Source organism: Tyto alba, unplaced genomic scaffold (assembly GCF_018691265.1).
Source record: "Tyto alba isolate M040663 unplaced genomic scaffold, T.alba_DEE_v4.0 Super-Scaffold_20, whole genome shotgun sequence".
Taxonomy (NCBI): domain Eukaryota; kingdom Metazoa; phylum Chordata; class Aves; order Strigiformes; family Tytonidae; genus Tyto; species Tyto alba.
The window spans coordinates 8,759,252-8,776,641 of record NW_024881283.1 but is presented as its reverse complement, the minus strand read 5'-3'; the positions used below and the strand labels follow the sequence as shown (position 1 = coordinate 8,776,641).

Sequence of the window (17,390 nt, the reverse complement as noted above, 5' to 3'; positions counted from 1 at the left end):
CCCCCCACACCCCCCGCCCACCTCCCCGCTCCCATCCATGGCCAGTGTCCCCAGCAGGCTGGTCCCTGTCCCCACCCTGTCCCCTACCAGGTCTCTGGGCAGCTGGGCGAGGACGGCGAAGGTGGCGAGCTGGCGGCACTGGCATTTGGTGTGCGCGGGGAGGGTCTCCAGGGTTTGGCAGCTCTCCGTGTCCCAGTTTCCCAAGCCAGCGTCCCTGATTAATGGCACCAGAGCCAGGGAGAGCAATTGGAACCGATCAAACACACGGGCGCAGCAGCCACCCCCACCCCGCGCCTCTCCCGAGTTAACCCTTTGCTGCCCGCCCCCCCCTTCCTCCATGGGGGGGGGTGAGGGGGTGGTGCTGCCAGGTGATGGGTTAATAATCCCCCAAGCTCATCACCGGGGTGGGGGTGTGTGGGGGGGGGGGGAGATGAAGCCATCCCTGCCCCGGTTGCCCCCGCCTGCCCTGGTGCTGATTCCCCCCGGGGAGAGGTGCAACACGGAGACTTGGTTTTTAATCATCCCACCCGGGTTTGGAGAGGGGCAAAGCGCAGAGGGAGTGGGAGGAGGGGTGGTGGGGATGGAGGGGGGGGCTGAGGCAGGAGCCCCCCCTCCCCAGCCCCAGCGATGGCTCCTGCAGCAGAGACGCGTTACCCCAAAGCCAGAGAGGGGGTGATGCTCCCCTCCCGCCATGGGGCCCCCGAGGGGACACAGGAGGGGGGTGCCCCGTGGTGACGCTGGCCATGCGCAGGGAGAGCAGCCCCAGCTCCCAGCAAGGCGGGGGAAACTGGGAACTGGGTCTGTGGGACAGCTTGGGGACACAGCTCCCCCGGGGCCAGGCTGAGACCTGCCACGCTCATCACAACCACTGGAACCAGTGATCCTGAGGTGCTGAGCACCGGGGCGGGGGGGCCCAGTGCTGTCCCCCCCACGCTCCCCCCTCGCCACGCCCCACTTTTCCCTTGCTCCTGCCAGAGCTCCGCGCTAACAAATCACATCTGGCAGGCTGGTGGCATCTGTCCCCGGTGTCACAGGGAGGCAGATGGATCCTGCCGCAGCGGAATTCACCCGCAGTCAGAGCCGTTCCGCCACGGGAAGGGACCGGCCCCGCTCCCCACCCCTCCCGCCAGCTCCCCGGGGACCAAGGGGGGGTGCTAGGACAAGCCAGCCCCCCCCACACCCCCCCCCATCACCCAGTGTCACTCGCCAGCGTGGGCACGGCCAGGGTGTCCCTGTCCCCCCACTCACATCCTTGAGTAGTCCCAGGTGACGCACTGCGGGTGGGACGTGCCCTGCGGACAGACGGACGGGTTAGAGCTTCACACCCCCCCCCCCGCTCTTCCCCCCCCCTCCCCCCCCCCCCCCACGAGGCTGTTTGGCTCGTGGGGACCTGCCCGGAGACCCCAGCGCTGGCACGTCCCCACCGTGGGCACGGAGCCACTGGGAGCTGCTGGCCCCTGGCTCAGCGCCTTGGGGGTGAAAGGGGGGAGACGGGACCCACGCAGGACTGAGGGGTGACGGGACGGGGACGCGGGGACAGGATGGGGACACTCACGTTGATGATGTGGGAGAGCTCCACCAGCACGAGGGGCTCCGCGGGCTTGGTCGGCGGGCGCACCGTCACCATCAGCACCTTGGAGGTGACGGCCAGGGGGGGCCTGCAGGGAGGGGGCACTGGCTGTCACAGGGACGGGGACACGGCACGGCGGTTTTGGGGACACACACACACACACACACACACACACACACACACAGCTGGCAGCCCCGCTCACCTGGGTGGGGGCAGGATCAGGCCCAGCGTGCGGTACAGCACGGCCCCGATGACGAAGTGGGACGACTCCTCCGTTTCTGCAGAGAGAGGGGAAGGGAGAGCGGCGCCGTGACCCAGCGCCCGGCACACGCGTGGGCTCGGCGAGCACCCACGCACGCGTGAGAGCCTGCCCCCCCCCCCCTCCACCCCCTTCCCGACACGCGTGAGGGAACACGCACCCGCTCCCCGACACGGGCACGGTACACGCGGCCACGGGCAGACACACGGGCTGGCGGGAGGGCGCCCGTGTGCGCACACACGTGCGCGTTCACGCACGCGACTTCCCAGACGCACGCGTCGCCGGGTGTGCACTCCCACACGCGTGCAGCCCCAGACGGGTGAGGTCACACATGTTCACGCTCGTACACACGCACGCTCCCGGATATGCACGCTCAAACGGGCGTGAGAAGGCGCACTGTGCCACATGGGCAAGCTCCATGTGCACACACGTGCACACTCCCAGATGTGCGGGCTCACACATGTACACTTTCAGATGTGCACTCACATGTGTATGCTCACATATGTGTACACACATGCATACACACATGCACATTCCCAGATGTCGTGCTTACACGCGTACACTCCCAGATGTGCACTCCCATGTGCATGCTCACGTACACACACATGCACACTCCCAGATGTGCACTCACATGTGTATGCTCACACGTGTACACACATGCATACACACATGCACGCTCTCAGATGTGCACGCTCACAAACGAACACTCCCAGATGTGCACTCACATGTGCATGCTCACACATGTGTACACACATGCACACTCCCAGATTTGCACTCACATGTGTACACACATGCACACTCCCAGACATGCATGCTCACAGGTGTACACACATGAACACTCCCAGATCTGCACTCACATGTGTGTTCTCACACATGTACAAACATGCATACACACATGCACACTCCCAGACATGCATGCTCACAAACGAACACTCCCAGATGTGAACTCACATGTGTGTGCTCACACGTGTACACACATGCATACACACATGCACACTCCCAGACGTGCATGCTCACAAATGAACACTCCCAGATGTGCGCTCACATGTGTGTTCCCACACGTGTACACACATGCGCACTCCCAGACGTGCACGCTCCCAGGTACACACACATGCTCACTCCCAGATGTGCGCTCACATGTGCGTGCTCACACGTGGCTGCTCACACCCCTGCACAGCTCCCGCACGCGCGCGCGCGCACCCCCACACACACGTGCATGCACACGCACACACACGCACGCACACACGTGCGGGGAGCGTGCTCGCGCCCGCGGCCCCAGCCCTGCCTCACCGGCGGAGGCGAGGCTGAGCACCTCCCTGGGGATGAAGAGCTTGTCCTCGGAGCTGCGGGCCCAATCCTTCATGCCCCGCCGCCCTTTCATGGGGAAGTTGATGTCGCTGGAGACGGCCGAGACGGGCTCCCGCTGGATGCTGGTCACTGCCCAGGGCAGAGCGGGTGTCACCGCCCGGCTCCCCGCACCCCCCCGCGGCCCCGCGCCCGCCCCACCGCTCACCCAGGTTGTCGGTGACGATGAGGGAGCTCTGGAAAGCCTTCAGCGCGTCCCCAACCAGGTGGATGAAGTCCTCCACCACCTTCATCAGGTGAACGGAGCCGGGCGAGACCTGCGGGCGAGGGACCAGCTCGGCAGCCGCCGGGACGAGGCCCCCGTGGTTGGGGACATCCCGGTTGCTCTGGCCACCCCACCGTGCCCCGTCCTCACCCCCGCCGTGTCCCGTTGCCACTCACCTGCTGGGCATCCTCCCACTTGTCCCGGTTCTCCGCGTCCACCATGTAGCTCACCACCTGGAAGAAGCGCTGCGGGGACGGGGCTCAGCGGGGCTGGGGGGGCCGGGGACCGACCGCCGCCACCACCTCCCCCAGGGGCGTCCCTCGCCGTTCCCCCGCCCGCTACCTGCACGTCCTCGGAGGACGGGGTGTAGGTGGCCCTCTTGAAGGTGTCGGTGACGTTTCGCAGGATCTCCACGGAGAAGAGCAGGTCCCCGCTGTAGTAGGTCTTGCGGGCCACAAGCTCCAGCAGACTCCGCACCACCTGGGACATGCCCTCGCCCGCCAGCACCCGCTGCCCCTTGGCCAGGTGCTCCCGCAGCTTGTACAGGGAGGGGGGGGGACGGGGACGGGGACACCGGTGTCACTCGGCCACCAGCACCCCACCCCCAGCAGTGCCCCGTGTCCCCAGGTCCCTCGCCACGCCCAGAGCCCAGGCAGTGGCAACACCGCAGAGCTAATTGCACTAATTAGTGGGACACGGGGGGGGGGGGAGGGGGGGGGTTGGGGGGAGGAGGGGGGGTCCTTCCCATCCTGACAGCCGTTCCCTGCGGATACAGGAGCGCAGCTCGGGTCGGTGTCCCCTTTCCCAGCCCTTCCCAGGGAGCCCTGCCTCAGTTTCCCCATGCAGTAGCCAGCCAGAGAAGCAAGGTGGCTGCAAGGTTTCCTTGCCCAGGGAGGGGGGCAGACCCCAAATGACAGGGTGAGGGGGTAAGGGGGGGGGGGGGGGGGGGGCCGCGCCAGAGCGTGCACCTACTGAGAGATGCAAGTATCGGTACTCGTGGGAGACGCAGCGGGCGAAGCTGGGGACACCCCAGTAGGCGACCCCGTGGGGGCTCAGCAGGCACCGGCGGCTGGCGGACCCTGAGCAGGAGAATCGGGTTCAACACCGGCGCAGGAACCGCCCCCCCCCCCCCCCCCGGCACACCGAGGACGGTGGCACCCCCCAGTGTCACCCTGCCCCGTTGCAGGGGGTTGAGGGGGTGCCCCGCGCCCCTCACCTGTGGCATTGGGGGGACATTTGTTGTAGGTGATCTCCCCCGCAGCCGTTTTCTTCCAGGTCATCAGCATGACGTACTCATCCTTGCACATCTCGTGGTAAGCTGAGGAGGGGGGGGAAAGTTGGGGGGGGGGGGGTCAGGTGCAGCCTGGACGCGGGGTGATGGGCACTGGCGGGGGGTGGCCTGTACCTGGGCACTTCTTCTCGTTGCAGGTTTTCACCTCCTCGCCGGTGCCCTCGCAGGGGTAGCCCTGCATGCCGGTGCCCTCACACATGCGGAAGCGGCGCTGCCAGCCCGTGTCGCAGGTCTTGGAGCAGAGGCTCCAGTGGTTCCAGGGACCCCACTTGCTGTCGGCTGCGGGGAGGGGGACACTGTGGGACACCTGGCTCAGCACCTTAAGTGGCACCCGAGGGGACGGGGACAGCGCAGGGCCGGTGGGCGCCATCGACGGCTGCCCCCCTCCTCCACGCCATGAATCGAGAGCCCCGCGGGGTATGAAATCCGTCCATCGAGGATTTAAAACTCTTTTAGACAAGACCAGCCACCCCGTGCAGCTGCCTGGCTGCTCCCCCCGCACGGCGCAGCAACCGCCTCCCTCCGCGCCCGCTACAGATGCCGGAGCGTTGAAGGACAAGACGAGGCTGGGGTCGAAGGATTGGGACGAGGACGGGGTCCACCCTTTGGCCTGACTACCCCCCCCACCCCCCGCCTGGTGTGTGTCCCCCCGCCTCCCCAGCCCCACGAGCACGCACAAGAGCTCGCACGTGCTTGCACAACCGAAGCACGGCGGGACCTGCAGCCACCGGGCACCGACGGGTCCCCCCAGGGTGACACAGGAGTGAGGGCGCAGGACGAATCCCTGGCTCCTCCGGCCGGGATGTGCCTGGAGGGAGCAACCGGCACGAGGGGGGCGGCCGCTGATCCCCAGCATCACCCTTCAGCTCCTGCTCCCCCCCACGCCCGCAGCGGAAGGAGGGGGGGGGGGGACGCCGGCAGCCTTGCGTCACCGGTGGTGACACCGCAAGTGGCTTTGCAGCAAACCCACGGCCGGGCTGAGCGCTGCCGGGCACCGACACGCCGTGCCGGCGGCACGCGCGGGCTCCCCTCCCCGCTTTCCCCCTCTTCCCCACCTCCTCCTCTCCCAGCGCGCGGTGGGGCCTTACTGGGACAGTTGGGGTTGGAGCAATCCCGGGCGTCGGCGTGGGCCCCCCGGCACTCGGCCCAGCCGTGGGCCGAGACGCTGCACTTGCGCGTCCGCTGCTGCGTGCCGTTGGCGCAGGTGACGGAGCAGCGGCTCCAGGCGCCCCACTCCAGCCACTGCCCTTCCACTGCGGGGACAAGCGAGAGCGGCGTCAGCCCCCCCTGGACGGCGGCCCCTCGGCCGCCGCGGCCCCGGCTCCCCGCGACCCACGCCGGGCTCTCCGTGGGACGAGGTCCATCCTACGCGTGTGCCGGCTCCTTCCGTGCCGGCCTCAACAGCCAGCGCCGAATCCTGCGCCGGGTGGGGGGGGACTGTCACCAGGACTGGCCCCCCACCCCCCGAGCGGCTGTTGCTACAGCCCCGCTGCGCCGCAACGCCCCGTCCTGCCGCGCGACCGCACTCGCCGGATCCCGGCATTGCTCCGCGCCAAAGCTGTGAGCCCCGGTACCGCTCCTTGTCAAACCTGTGAGCTCTGGCATCGCCCCATGCCACACCTGTGAGTCCCAATATCGCTCCTCACCTAACCAAACAGCCCCGGTACCGCTCCTCACCAAACCCAGTAGCCCCGGCATCGCTCCTCACCAAACCCAGTAGCCCTGGCATCGCTCCTCACCAAACCCAGTAGCCCCGGCATCGCTCCTCACCAAACCCAGTAGCCCCGGCATCGCTCCTCACCAAACCCAGTAGCCCCGGCATCGCTCCTCACCAAACCCAGTAGCCCCGGCATCGCTCCTCACCAAACCCAGTAGCCCCGGCATCGCTCCTCACCAAACCCAGTAGCCCCGGCATCGCTCCTCACCAAACCCAGTAGCCCTGGCATCGCTCCTCACCAAACCCAGTAGCCCCAGCATCGCTCCTCACCAAACCCAGTAGCCCCGGCATCGCTCCTCACCAAACCCAGCAGCCCTGGCAATGCTGTATGGGCCAGGGCAGGTGGGGAAGGAGCTGCTGGGGGCTTTCATCACTCCAGCAGCATCTCCGTGTGCCGAGGGTGGCACGTCCCTGCCTGAGCTGCCATGGGAAGGGGTGGACCCTGCGCACCCCTCAGCTCCCGCGCTCCCTCTCGCTCCCAGCCTGCTGCCGGTCTCCCCACGCTGCACGTGGGTTCCCCACAGGGATGCTGGCCCCGACGTGGCATCCCTGGCCATCACCGCAGAAAATCCACAGCCACCACCACAGCCACGCCTGGCACGCAGGAGGAAGGGACAGAGATGGCGCTGCCACGCGTGCACAGACCCTGCAGCCAACCCCCTTCACCACCTCCGGCCACCTCCCCGGTGCCCCACGACGTCCCTCGTGCCACATCGGTGCCAGCGCTGTGCTGTGGGGGACACTCAGCTGCAGCAGATGGGGAGGGAAGGAGCCGGTACCTCCGTGGTCCCCAGGCTGGTCCCCCCCTGCCCATGTCAGGGGCTCAAGCCCCCCTGGCATGGCTGATGGAGCCAGCTCTCCATCTGGGTTTCCAGCAGGGACACGGGGTGCACCCCATGCCACAGCACCCGTGTGCCCACGGGCTGTCCCAGGGTCCCCATGGCAGTGCCACCGGTCCCTCGCAGCGCCGCAGCCCCGTGCCGGGAGCCTGGCATTCCCAGGGGGGAAGGAAGAGCAGGGGGAGAGGGAGGTACTGACCCGGGCAGGTCGCGATATTGCAGGGCTTGGCCTGCAGCTCGGGGCCCTCGCAGGCTTTCCCTCCGCGCCGCGGGGCCACGCACCGCCGCGTCCTGGTCCTGGCCCCTCGCCCGCAGGTCACCGAGCACAGGCTCCACGGGGACCACTCCTCCCACGCGCCGTGAACTGCAACACAGCACAGCGCCGTCGCCGCACGCTCCCGGCCCCGCGGGGTTCCAGCCTCCTCCTCCTCCTGGCACTGAGGGGGGTCCCGGCCATTTTGCAGACCCCCCCTTGTGCCCTGGGCCAGGGCTCTTGCAGCAGAGCCGGGCATGGTCCCCAGCTCCCCTCCGCGTCCCGCCGGCGCTGCCTGCCCCACCATCGCTCCCGAACCCAAATCCTGAGGGTCCCGAGGAGGCAGCGGTGCCGCTGCCGCTCCCTGCCTGGCTCCAGCCTCCCCTTTGGGGTCCCGGCACTGGCGGCGCATGTTCCCCCCCACACCCACACCCACGCACAGCTCAGCTCACCCCAACCCACGTCGACACACCGGGTACAACCGCCCCTCGGACACGTCACACCCACGGGAGTTCAGCTCACCCGGGAAGGGAGCAGGGCCTTTAGGTGCACATCCTAAAGGATGCTCCCCTGCGAGCTGCGATGGAGCTGGGACAGGGCTGTACTCCCCAGTCCGGAGGGAAGCGGGGACCTGCGTGTTTTGGGGGCTTGGACAGGGCAGCCTGGCTGCCACTGCAGCACCCCGAAACCCCTCCGATCTCCAGGGTCCCACACGAGATGCAAGGACACCACCATGGACAAAGGAGCCAGAACATGGCTCTGTGAAACCCTCAGCATCCTGCCTGCCCACTCCTGCCCACGACCTGCCTCAAAGCACCAAGCTTTGCACCCTCTTGCCCCGCGTGAGCGGGGACACCCCACCATGCCCCACGTCCCCCGGCGCAGGTCCAGCCCCTGTTTTTCCCCCAGCATGAAGCCTCAGAGACGCCCCGGGGACACCCCGAGTTTGCCAGGAGGGAGGATGAAGAGGGGCCACCAGCTGAGCTGCTCCCAAGGCAAAACCCCCGGCAGCGGCACCGGCGAGGGAGCACGGGGCAGTGGGGTACCCACTCCAGACACTTCCCCCCAGCTTGCTGCTCCCCACGTGGTTTCCCAAGAGCTGGTACAGCCGGGGAGGCGAGACGATGGCGGGGGATGTCAACAGGGCTCAGCGCGGGACGGGCAACGCCTGCATCCACGACAGCCCCGCCACACCGAGCCACCCTCCTCATCCACCCCCACCAACACACGCCCCCGCTCTCCCCAGCCACCCGCCCGCTCAGCCCTTCAGTGGGCACCCCCGAGTTGGCACCGAAGCCCACCCCCACCCCACCCCCCCCCGATGTCCCCGTCCCCCTCCCCGTACCTGGGCAGGTGGCTGTATTATTGCAGGTCCGTGTCTCCCGGAGCAGCCCGCTGCAGAGCGTGCCGTAGGGCGAGGAGACGCAGGAGCGCGTCCGCACCTGGGAGCCCTGCCCACACGTCAGGGAGCAGACGCTCCACTGGGACCATTCCTCTGCTGCCGGGTCCCCTGCGGGAGAAACGGAGCCTGAAAATTGGCCACTGCCCGAGGAGGGGCCGGGGGGGGGGGCCAGGGAAGGTCCTGCGAGCAGAACCCCCCACCCAAGGACGGGAAAGCGGCCGGGCAGCACCCACGAGCACAGGGATGAGCACAAGGGTGACAGGGGTGACACCGAGGACTTAAGTGTGGTGAAGGAGCCCCCGCCGCCCTCCGGACTCAGCACGTGGAGTGAAGAAGAGGTTGGGGCACAGGATCGGGCCCGGCATGGGGGAACGCAGCCAGCCTGGGCGGTGCGGGCGGCTCGGTGCGCCCTCCCCTCCCCACCTAAGCACAGCATTGACATTTACAACAACCCGGCTCTTATTAAGCTTGATGATGTCTCTGAAGCTATTGGACAGGCCAGAAGAAAAGCCCATCAGTTTAAATTAAAAAGGAATATGCGGAGGAAGGCTCCGAAGGGGGGATGATTTGTCCTGGAGACAGGCAGGACGCGGGCTCCGGAGCAGGGCTCCCCCAGAGGTGACAACACCCCGCGGCTGCTCCGCGTCACATGGGGACCCCAGGGCCAGACTGGGTCACCACTGGGGTCACCCCCCGCTCTGCTCAGCAGCTCCCAGGGGATCAGGACCCCCGTGAGCACCCGAGTGTAGCCGGGAGGAGATCTGCATGGCAGGCACACGGAGCGGAGCTCCTCTCCCAGCGCTGGGGCTCATCCATCTCCCGCTCGCCTCTGAGCCCTCCGACCATAAATCAGGGGGGGCTGGCGACGGGGGACTGGTGCGCTCAAATTACCCAGATGGATTTACCAAATAAATACATTTGAACAAAACAATTAATGGATTTTTTTTTTTTTTTTTTTTGCTTTACAACCCTCAGAGGAAGGTGTAAAGGAAAATGGAGCAAATTAAGTCGGTCAGCGGGCAGGAAAAAAAGGGAGTCACTCCATTTCCGTCCCCCCTGCCACGGCCAGGCACCCAAGCCCAGTGGCACCAGTGTCCTGTGCCTGTCCCTGTGCTGGGGCAGCACCAGTACCTGTCTGAGCCATGTAGATGCCTGGCTCATCTGCCGACCGTGGCCACTGGGTTTTCACCTTCTGGTTCTCCTCGACTGCATTGCCTGGAAAAAAGAAGGGCTCTGGTGAGAGCAGGCAGGGGACAGGGATGGGGACAGGCCACCGTGGGCCAAGGGACATTGTAGGGGGGATATAGGGATGCCTGACCTCACACTGAGCACCACGTGGCACACCCGAGGGCAAGAGATGGTTGAGCATGGCTGAGCACACTCACAGACCCCCCCAAACTGTGCCCTGGCTCCCCCAAATATCACCCCACTGTCACAGGAGCTGCAGCTGGAGCACAGCCCGGGGTGCTGCGTCCCCGGTGGGGCAAGGGTGCCCGTGCCACTGCCGTGCTGGGCAGAGGTGCTCTCTCGTCCCCACTTAGCAGCTTGCTGCAGTGAGGTGGCACAAATTTATGGCTCGGCTCACCAAAAATAACAAGAGATCTATCAAGAGCACTTGGCGTGAAATTAACTGGTATGTGGAGGGCTCGGCGGGAGGTGAGGCTGCGGGTGCAGGAAGGGGGTGCCTTCCCCGGCCTCCCCCACACCCCCCGGGCCAAGCCCCTGTCCTGCAGCAGGGTCCCTTGTCCCCATATCTGGGTGCAGGATGCTGACAAGTTCCCCTGTGCTTGCCCCGGGCACGGCATGGCAGCACCAGGGCTGCTGCTGCCGGCGGATGCCGTGTGCCGTGGGAAACCGGGGGGACCCCCCCTGGCACCACTGATGTCACCCCAAGCACATGACCCCCACACACACACAAAAAAAAAAAAAACTACCACGGGCACCCCACTGCTGTGCCAGCCAGGAAAGCAGCCAGGGATGGTACAACCACCTCGCTGAGCTGCCCCGGCACTGCCGGCTGAGCGCGGTGATGTCCCCAAGGGATGGAGAGGAGGTGACATGGGGACACCCGGCGTTGGTGGGGGAACCCCCGTCGCGCTTCGGGCACACTGTGGCTTCCCGTGTGACACACGGTGGTGATAGACGAGCCCCGGGCAGGGAGTGCTGCCGGCACTGGCACTTATTAGCACCATAAACCAGACCCAAATTTACTGACTTTTGCCTTCAACCCAGCGTAACCCCTGCCTGGGCCCGTCCCCAACGCCGGCTCCTCACCGTCATTGCCGGCCACCCTCGGCTCCTCTCCCCACACCTCCTGCTCCATGGGCCAGGGGTACAGAGGGACCCAGGGAATCCAAGGGGGTGCCCTGGGGGGGGGGTCCATGTGGCCGCGGGGCCGAGGTCCCCGTGGGACCGCCTCCCCCCCAGCCGTGAGCAGCACGGCAGAATTACGCACGTGACGGCAAGCGCCCGGGGAAAACCATAAATCCCGAGGATATACGAGGGCACTCTCCCCGGCTGTGTTCGACAGAGACACCAAATTCAATTTCCTTCGGGGAGCATTAAATCCCCGGCCGTCACCGCAGGGCGGCCGCGGCCAGCCCCGGCACCTGATCCTGCCCCGGGGGTCCCCCAGCACCCCTACACCGTGGTACAGGTGCTGGGCTGCAAGGGCAGGGTTTTTTTTTTTTTCTGGGGAGCCCAGGGTGTCCCCCAAGGCCAGTGGTGTTCCCACAAGTCGGCAGCCCTGTCCCCGTCCTGGCATCACCCCCCCCCCAGGGGCTGGCTGTTGAAGGGTGATGGGTTTGGGGCAAGGGGAAACGAGCCCCAGAGCTGGAACTGCTCAGCCTCAGTGCTGCGGGCTCTGGCCAGGGGGTGTACCCCCTCCAAAAGACACCCCCCCCCCCAGCCCCTTGCATGGTGGCAACACACCCAATGTCACCCCACAAAGTTTCAACCCCATCCCCCCACCCATCCAACGCTTTCCACCCACCCAACGGGGACCCAGCGCTGCATCTCCCCAGCCCCAACCACATCCCCCCCCCCCCCCCCCCCCCCCTTCCTCGGCCCCGTGGCAGAGCCGTGGCACGGAGGGGCTGGGGGGTCCCCGGGGAGGGAGCGGGGAGGCCCGGGGAGCGGCTGGGCGGGCGCCAGCCCCCCGCGTCGCTGCGCGGCTGCGGCGCTCGGCGGAGGAGAACCGGTGAGATCAGCGCTGGGCGCCCGCCAAGGCTCGGCTCACAGGCGCCATTCAGCCCCCCGGCCCCGCTTGCCACCGCCACCCTGAAAGGCAGCCATTCTCCACCCCGCGGGGTGCCGGGGGGAGGCCAGGTGGGAGCCCGGGACCCCCCCCCCCCCCCCCCCCCCCCCGCTGTCATGAAGGGCGCTCTGTGCTCCAGCCCCGCGGCCCGGCGATGCAGGCGATTGCCGGGTCCGGCCCCGCAATAACGTTGTACCTCCAGGCGCCTCCAAGGTTTTGATTGAATGTCAAAAGTAATTTGGGGAAGGAGCGGGGAGTTCACGCTCTCGCCGCAGCAGCCGGTCAGCGTGCCGGTTTGCGGGGAGGCGGCAAGCGGCTTGGTGCCTGAGCATGCCAGGTCTGCCCGACCCCCCCCTCCCTCTCCAGCAGCCAGCTCAGCATCCTCTCTTTAAGCCGTACTCGGAAATACTAACTCCCACCGAACCAGCCGTGGGGAGGTGCAGGGTCCCCTTGCTTCTCAGAATCCTGCAGCCCTGCTCCCGGGGCACGGCGGGCATCAGCCCCTGCAGCATCGGCGGGTCAGCCAGGCCGACCTTGGGGATGGCGCCTGAACCTGGCACTGAGCTCTTAATTGTCCATGCGGAGTTGCATTTAAAGGGGAAAAAAAAAAGGAAGGAAAAAAAAAAAAAAAAAAAAAAATCAGCTCAAGCAGCTCCCCTTGGGATGAAGCGATTTATAACCCTGCAGCTGTAACGGACCAGGGATTTAGTCGGGGGATCTGCCCGTAATGACATTTAGCTCCTGAAATAAATGGTAAAGCCCAATGAAATTATATATATACCCACAGCTCATCACCGCCACCTAATCTGCTGGATAAAGACTCTACACAGCCAAGTTGGGGATCGCTCCTCCCCGTGCATCACCCAGCGCTGGCACGGGGGGGAACATCTGGCCAGATGTGCCCCCAAATCCCTACATCACTTCACCCGGCTCCGCAGAGATGCTCACGAACAAAGGGAGGCGGCTCCCCACCCTGAGCAGCCCGACCCTGGTGCCCAGGGCACGGGTGAGCAAGGCTGCTTCATCTTCACTTGAGGTTCCTGCAATTCTGTAACGAGCAAATGGCTTCATTCCGCCTGGTTAATAGCCCGGCCGTGCCGTGCTGCCATGCCGTGACATCCTGCCTGGAATAACAAGCGCCCTGGCTGCAGCAGTCAAGGGTAATTTGCCACTGGAAAGGGTCGTTTTACCTGTAAATTGTTTTCCAGGTCTTCACCAATGCGGAGTGATAGGGCTCCTGCTCCGGGCTCGCAGTCAGGCGAGCAGCAGCCCTGGGCCGGCGAGGCAGCGAGCGGAGCCCCGCGGCCACGCAGGCTGTGCCGGAGCAACCGGGGCCGGCCGGACCGCGGCGAGGGCAGAGCAAGCTGCAGCTCTGCTGAGCCTGCCCATCGCTCGGGCGAGGTACACCTGGAGCTGGGAACGTGCATGGGCAAGGTTTGCCCTTTGCATGGCTTCCCTGCTCCGTGCACAGCGCCTGGTTTGCACCCTCCTGCCCCAGGGAGCGTGCATGGACAGGATTCATCTTTCTCACAGCTTCCCTGCTCTGGGTACAGTGCCCGATTTGCACTCTCCTGACCCAGGGGGCATGCATGGGCAGGGTTTGCCCTTTGCATGGCTTCCCTGCTCCATGCATAGCACTCCATTTGCACCCTCCTGCCCCAGAGAGCGTGCAGAGGCAGGATTCATCCTTTTCGCAGTTTCCCTGCTCCTTGTACAGCACCTGATTTACATCCTCCTGCCCCAGGGAGCGCGCACGGGCAGGATTCATCCTTTTCACCACTCCTCTGCTCCGCGCACAGCACCCCTTGGAAGCACGCACAGAGCAGGGGGTTCCACCCCCGGGGGGCTCCCCCCCGCACCCCCACTCACCGTGCGGGACCTCGGGCAGCTCGAAATCGTCGGCATTCGCGGAATGCAGGTCGGTGGGGCAGCAGTCGCCGGCGGTGGGCGGCGGGGAGGGCGTACGGGCGGCGTGCCGGGTGCCGTTGCGCCGGGGTGCCGGTGGGTTCTCCGCTTGGCAACTGCAGCCGGCGTGGGTGAAGCCGCAGCGGCGGGCGCCGGGCGCCTGCAGACACTCCTCGAGCCAGCGGCAGAGCACGCTACAGGTGAACTGGCTGGAGTTGTTGTTGTTGATGAGCAACACCTCCACGAAACGAAACTCCAGGGCTTGGGGGGCCAGGAGGCGGGGGGCCGCCTCGGGCTCGGCCGCCAGGCAGAGCTGCACAAAGTTCTTGTCGAAATGGAGGAAGGTGAAGGGTCCCGCGCCCTCGCAGAGCTCCAGCTCGGCTTCCTCCTCCTCCTCTTCCTCCTCGGGCCGCTGGCGGGAGGGCGGGGGGCTGGCGGCCTCACCGCGGGGGTCGCAGGTGTAGTTGGCCAGGTAGTGGTCGAGCGGCAGCACCATGGGCGAGAAGTGGGTGCAGACCTGCTCCTCCCGGTTGAAGCGGAGGTAGAGCGAGTATTTGGTGGGGTCGGGGTTCTCCAAGGTCCAGGAGCAGCCGGAGGAGATGGTGGGGAAGAGGTCCTTGAGGGAGAAGGAGCCGTAGAGGACGCCGGAGGCCAGAGCGGAGCAGGCGCTGGGAGCCGGGTCGAAGCCCCGCGTGAGCCACAGGAGAGACGATATCACAGCCAGTAAGAGGGGACCAGCAGCGGTCATCCTATGGCATTTGCCCTGGGGGAAGAGACAGACAGATAGACAGACAGACAGATGCTTACCAGGAGACACGCCGCTGCGGGCTCCCCGCTGTGCCCCGGGAGTGTGGAGCTGGTGTTGGGGAGGGGGGTCAGCACCCAGCACCGAGCCCCAGCCGGTGTGGGAACGGCATCCCAGGTGGCCCATGTCCCCAGCTGCCACCTTGCAGGCAGGGGACAGCCATCGGAGACCCCCAGCTCGCCCCCCCAGGATGTGCCAAGGCAGCCCCCGGGCTGGGCAGCCTGCAGTACGGACCAGGGACTTTACCATAAAATCACCAGAGCAGACACCTGGTTCCCACCCCGCAGCCTGTGGACCCCCACCGCAGCGACCCACCCCCCTCCCCTGCCCTCAGCTCACCCGCCAGAGCCGGCCAAGCACAGCCTGGGCAAAGAGCCACCAAACAGCTTCTGCCCAGATGGGGCTATAAAAAGCCTCGTAGTTATTACTGGTGCCCCGGAGCACCGTGGGGACAGGCTCAGTGGAGGAGTTCGGGGTGATGTGCTGGGGGTGCCCGGGCACCCCAACAGCACGGTGTCCCCCCCCACCTGCCATGAGAGCCCGGCACAGGGCGAGCAATCGTTAAAGTACATATTTCTTGGACACCATGCCGGGTACGCAGCAGTAGCGCCGTGGATAGCTTTTTAATAACTCATTAATAAAATAATGCACGCAGTGGCCTTATTAAGCGGGACCGGAGCGTGGCTCTACAGAAGCCGAGGCCACTGCGCACGTGTTGGCCCCGCTCTGCCAGGGCGCGAGGCAGCAGCGGTTTAGGGAGCAGCCCCGGGGACGATGGGGGACATTCAGGAGGTGGCTGCAAGGGACAGATGCCATTCCAGAGGTCGATTTCCAAAATCACCCAGGGCCCCGCTCCCTTCCGTCCCAACCACGCGTGGGGGATGCCGAGCGCTCGGCATGACACCAGGATGCTCTTCTCCACCCCCAAACAACATCTCCTGCTTCCACATCACTCCTGGCCGAGACCCCGGTACCGGGGGAGGGTACCCTGCTCATCGGGGAGGGAGCCTGAGCCTCGGCCGAGCCTGCGCCGAAGCCACGACGGGCACATTAGAGAGCTAAAAATAACCCAGCTCTCATGCAACAGGCTGGCGCCGGCTCCCGCCGCCCCGGCAGCGTGGGGGCTCGGTGCCGGCAGCCGGCCCCCACCCACGGCACACAGGCATGGGGAGAAAGGGGCTGGGATGGAGCCAGTGGGACCAGCCAGGCCTGGGGCCAGCTTCAGGCAGGACGCCCCTGATTTAAGCAGGGAGCTCTGGGGCAAAAGAAAACCCCACTTCCCTGCAGCCGCTTCCATTCCCAGGAGACCCCAGGGAATTTAACAGGAGACCCCTCCCCACAACCTGCGGCAGCGGGGAGCCAAGGGGCAGCCAGAGCGGGGAGCCCCACAGGCATCCCCCACTGATGCTCCTCGAGCACCCAGCAAGGACCTGGGGTCCCCTGGAGAGGCAGAGCCCTCCGCGGCTCCGGGAGAGCCGGGGATGGGAGGAGGAGGAGGAGGAGGTCAGGCAGGGACATGCTGCCTCTCTGCAGCAAGCTCCTGGGGCTCCCGCAGCCTGGCAGGGACACAAGATGGTGCTTGCTTCCCTTGCCCAGGAGCAGCGAGGAGGGATGCTCCGTCCTGGCCATCCGTCCGTCCGTCCATCCCACCCAGTTCCTGCCGGTGCCCAGCCTGCCTGCTCAGCTGCCGCCGGGGCAAACCGCCTGCTGGAAAACTCGGCAGGGACGGGCACAGCCTAGCAGCCCACTGCTGCACCTCTCCAGGCTCCCCGTGTTTCAAACACATCTCCGTGCAAGACTCGGGTGCTCTGGACCACGGGGTGCCTTCCCCTCACCCCCAAAACCTTCCAGGGCTGCAGCTGCCTGAGAGCCCGGCACCGTGCCGTAGCTGCTACTGAAGGCCAGGGCTCGTTAAGAGCAGCTCAAATCTGATACAGCTCGTTCAGCATCAGCCCTGCTCCCTGCAGCGCTTGCTGTTGCTGCTGCAGTGAAAATATTTCATGAGCTGCAAGCTGGGCCCGAGAAGATATTTAACATCTGGGGCACCGAGTCACCCGGCTGGGAGCTGCAGGGCGGCTCGAGGAAGGGCCACCGTCACCCTCCTACCTGGCACCGCGGTGGGGACCTCACACCCTGCAGCATCGCCCTCCGGGTGCGCCGGCAAGGGTGAGCCCGGCCTCGCCGGGGTGCCAGGGCACGGCCCCGCTGCCCATCGCCCCTCCGAAACGGCCGCGGTCCCCGCAGAAAAAAACGCCTGGCACCGGCATCTGCATCTTGGCACCGCCAGCTGATGGGGGGGGACACTGGCTGCCCCCGGGGAACCCGTCGCACCCAACTGCTTTGCTGGGCTGCTGCGGGAGCGGGTGCTGCTCCCCGGGGATGTCGATGGCTCCCAGAGCACGGCTGGCACAGGCTGGCACCCTCACCCGCCGCAGGCACCCGCTCCAGCCCCTTCCATTCGCCTTTGTTCCCCGCCCGGGCACGGGAAAGGGGGTGGGTTTTTAATTGAAGCTTTTAAAGAGC

General features: G+C 66.1%; 1 protein-coding gene across 10 annotated transcripts in view; it reads right to left on the bottom strand.

The window, feature by feature from the left end:
* The window catches only part of ADGRB2 (adhesion G protein-coupled receptor B2), a 29,597-nt gene that overhangs the window by 7,613 nt on the left and 4,594 nt on the right, over positions 1–17,390 (bottom strand). For 5 of the 10 annotated variants that reach the window (XM_042793659.1, XM_042793660.1, XM_042793661.1 and 2 more), the window contains exons 1-17: positions 16,974–17,048; positions 14,027–14,825; positions 10,033–10,116; positions 8,845–9,009; positions 7,446–7,610; positions 5,779–5,943; positions 4,805–4,969; positions 4,616–4,717; positions 4,372–4,478; positions 3,742–3,936; positions 3,576–3,644; positions 3,343–3,451; positions 3,120–3,266; positions 1,773–1,848; positions 1,556–1,658; positions 1,249–1,292; positions 88–214 (exon numbers count right to left, since the gene is read on the bottom strand). In XM_042793659.1, the coding sequence (XP_042649593.1) occupies positions 88–214; positions 1,249–1,292; positions 1,556–1,658; positions 1,773–1,848; positions 3,120–3,266; positions 3,343–3,451; positions 3,576–3,644; positions 3,742–3,936; positions 4,372–4,478; positions 4,616–4,717; positions 4,805–4,969; positions 5,779–5,943; positions 7,446–7,610; positions 8,845–9,009; positions 10,033–10,116; positions 14,027–14,825; positions 16,974–17,009 (2,658 nt within the window). In that variant the 5' untranslated portion in view covers positions 17,010–17,048. Of the gene's footprint in view, positions 1–87; positions 215–1,248; positions 1,293–1,555; positions 1,659–1,772; positions 1,849–3,119; positions 3,267–3,342; positions 3,452–3,575; positions 3,645–3,741; positions 3,937–4,371; positions 4,479–4,615; positions 4,718–4,804; positions 4,970–5,778; positions 5,944–7,445; positions 7,611–8,844; positions 9,010–10,032; positions 10,117–14,026; positions 14,826–16,973; positions 17,049–17,390 lie in introns of those variants that run through there. The other 5 variants (XM_042793662.1, XM_042793665.1, XM_042793667.1 and 2 more) reach the window with 5 other exon arrangements.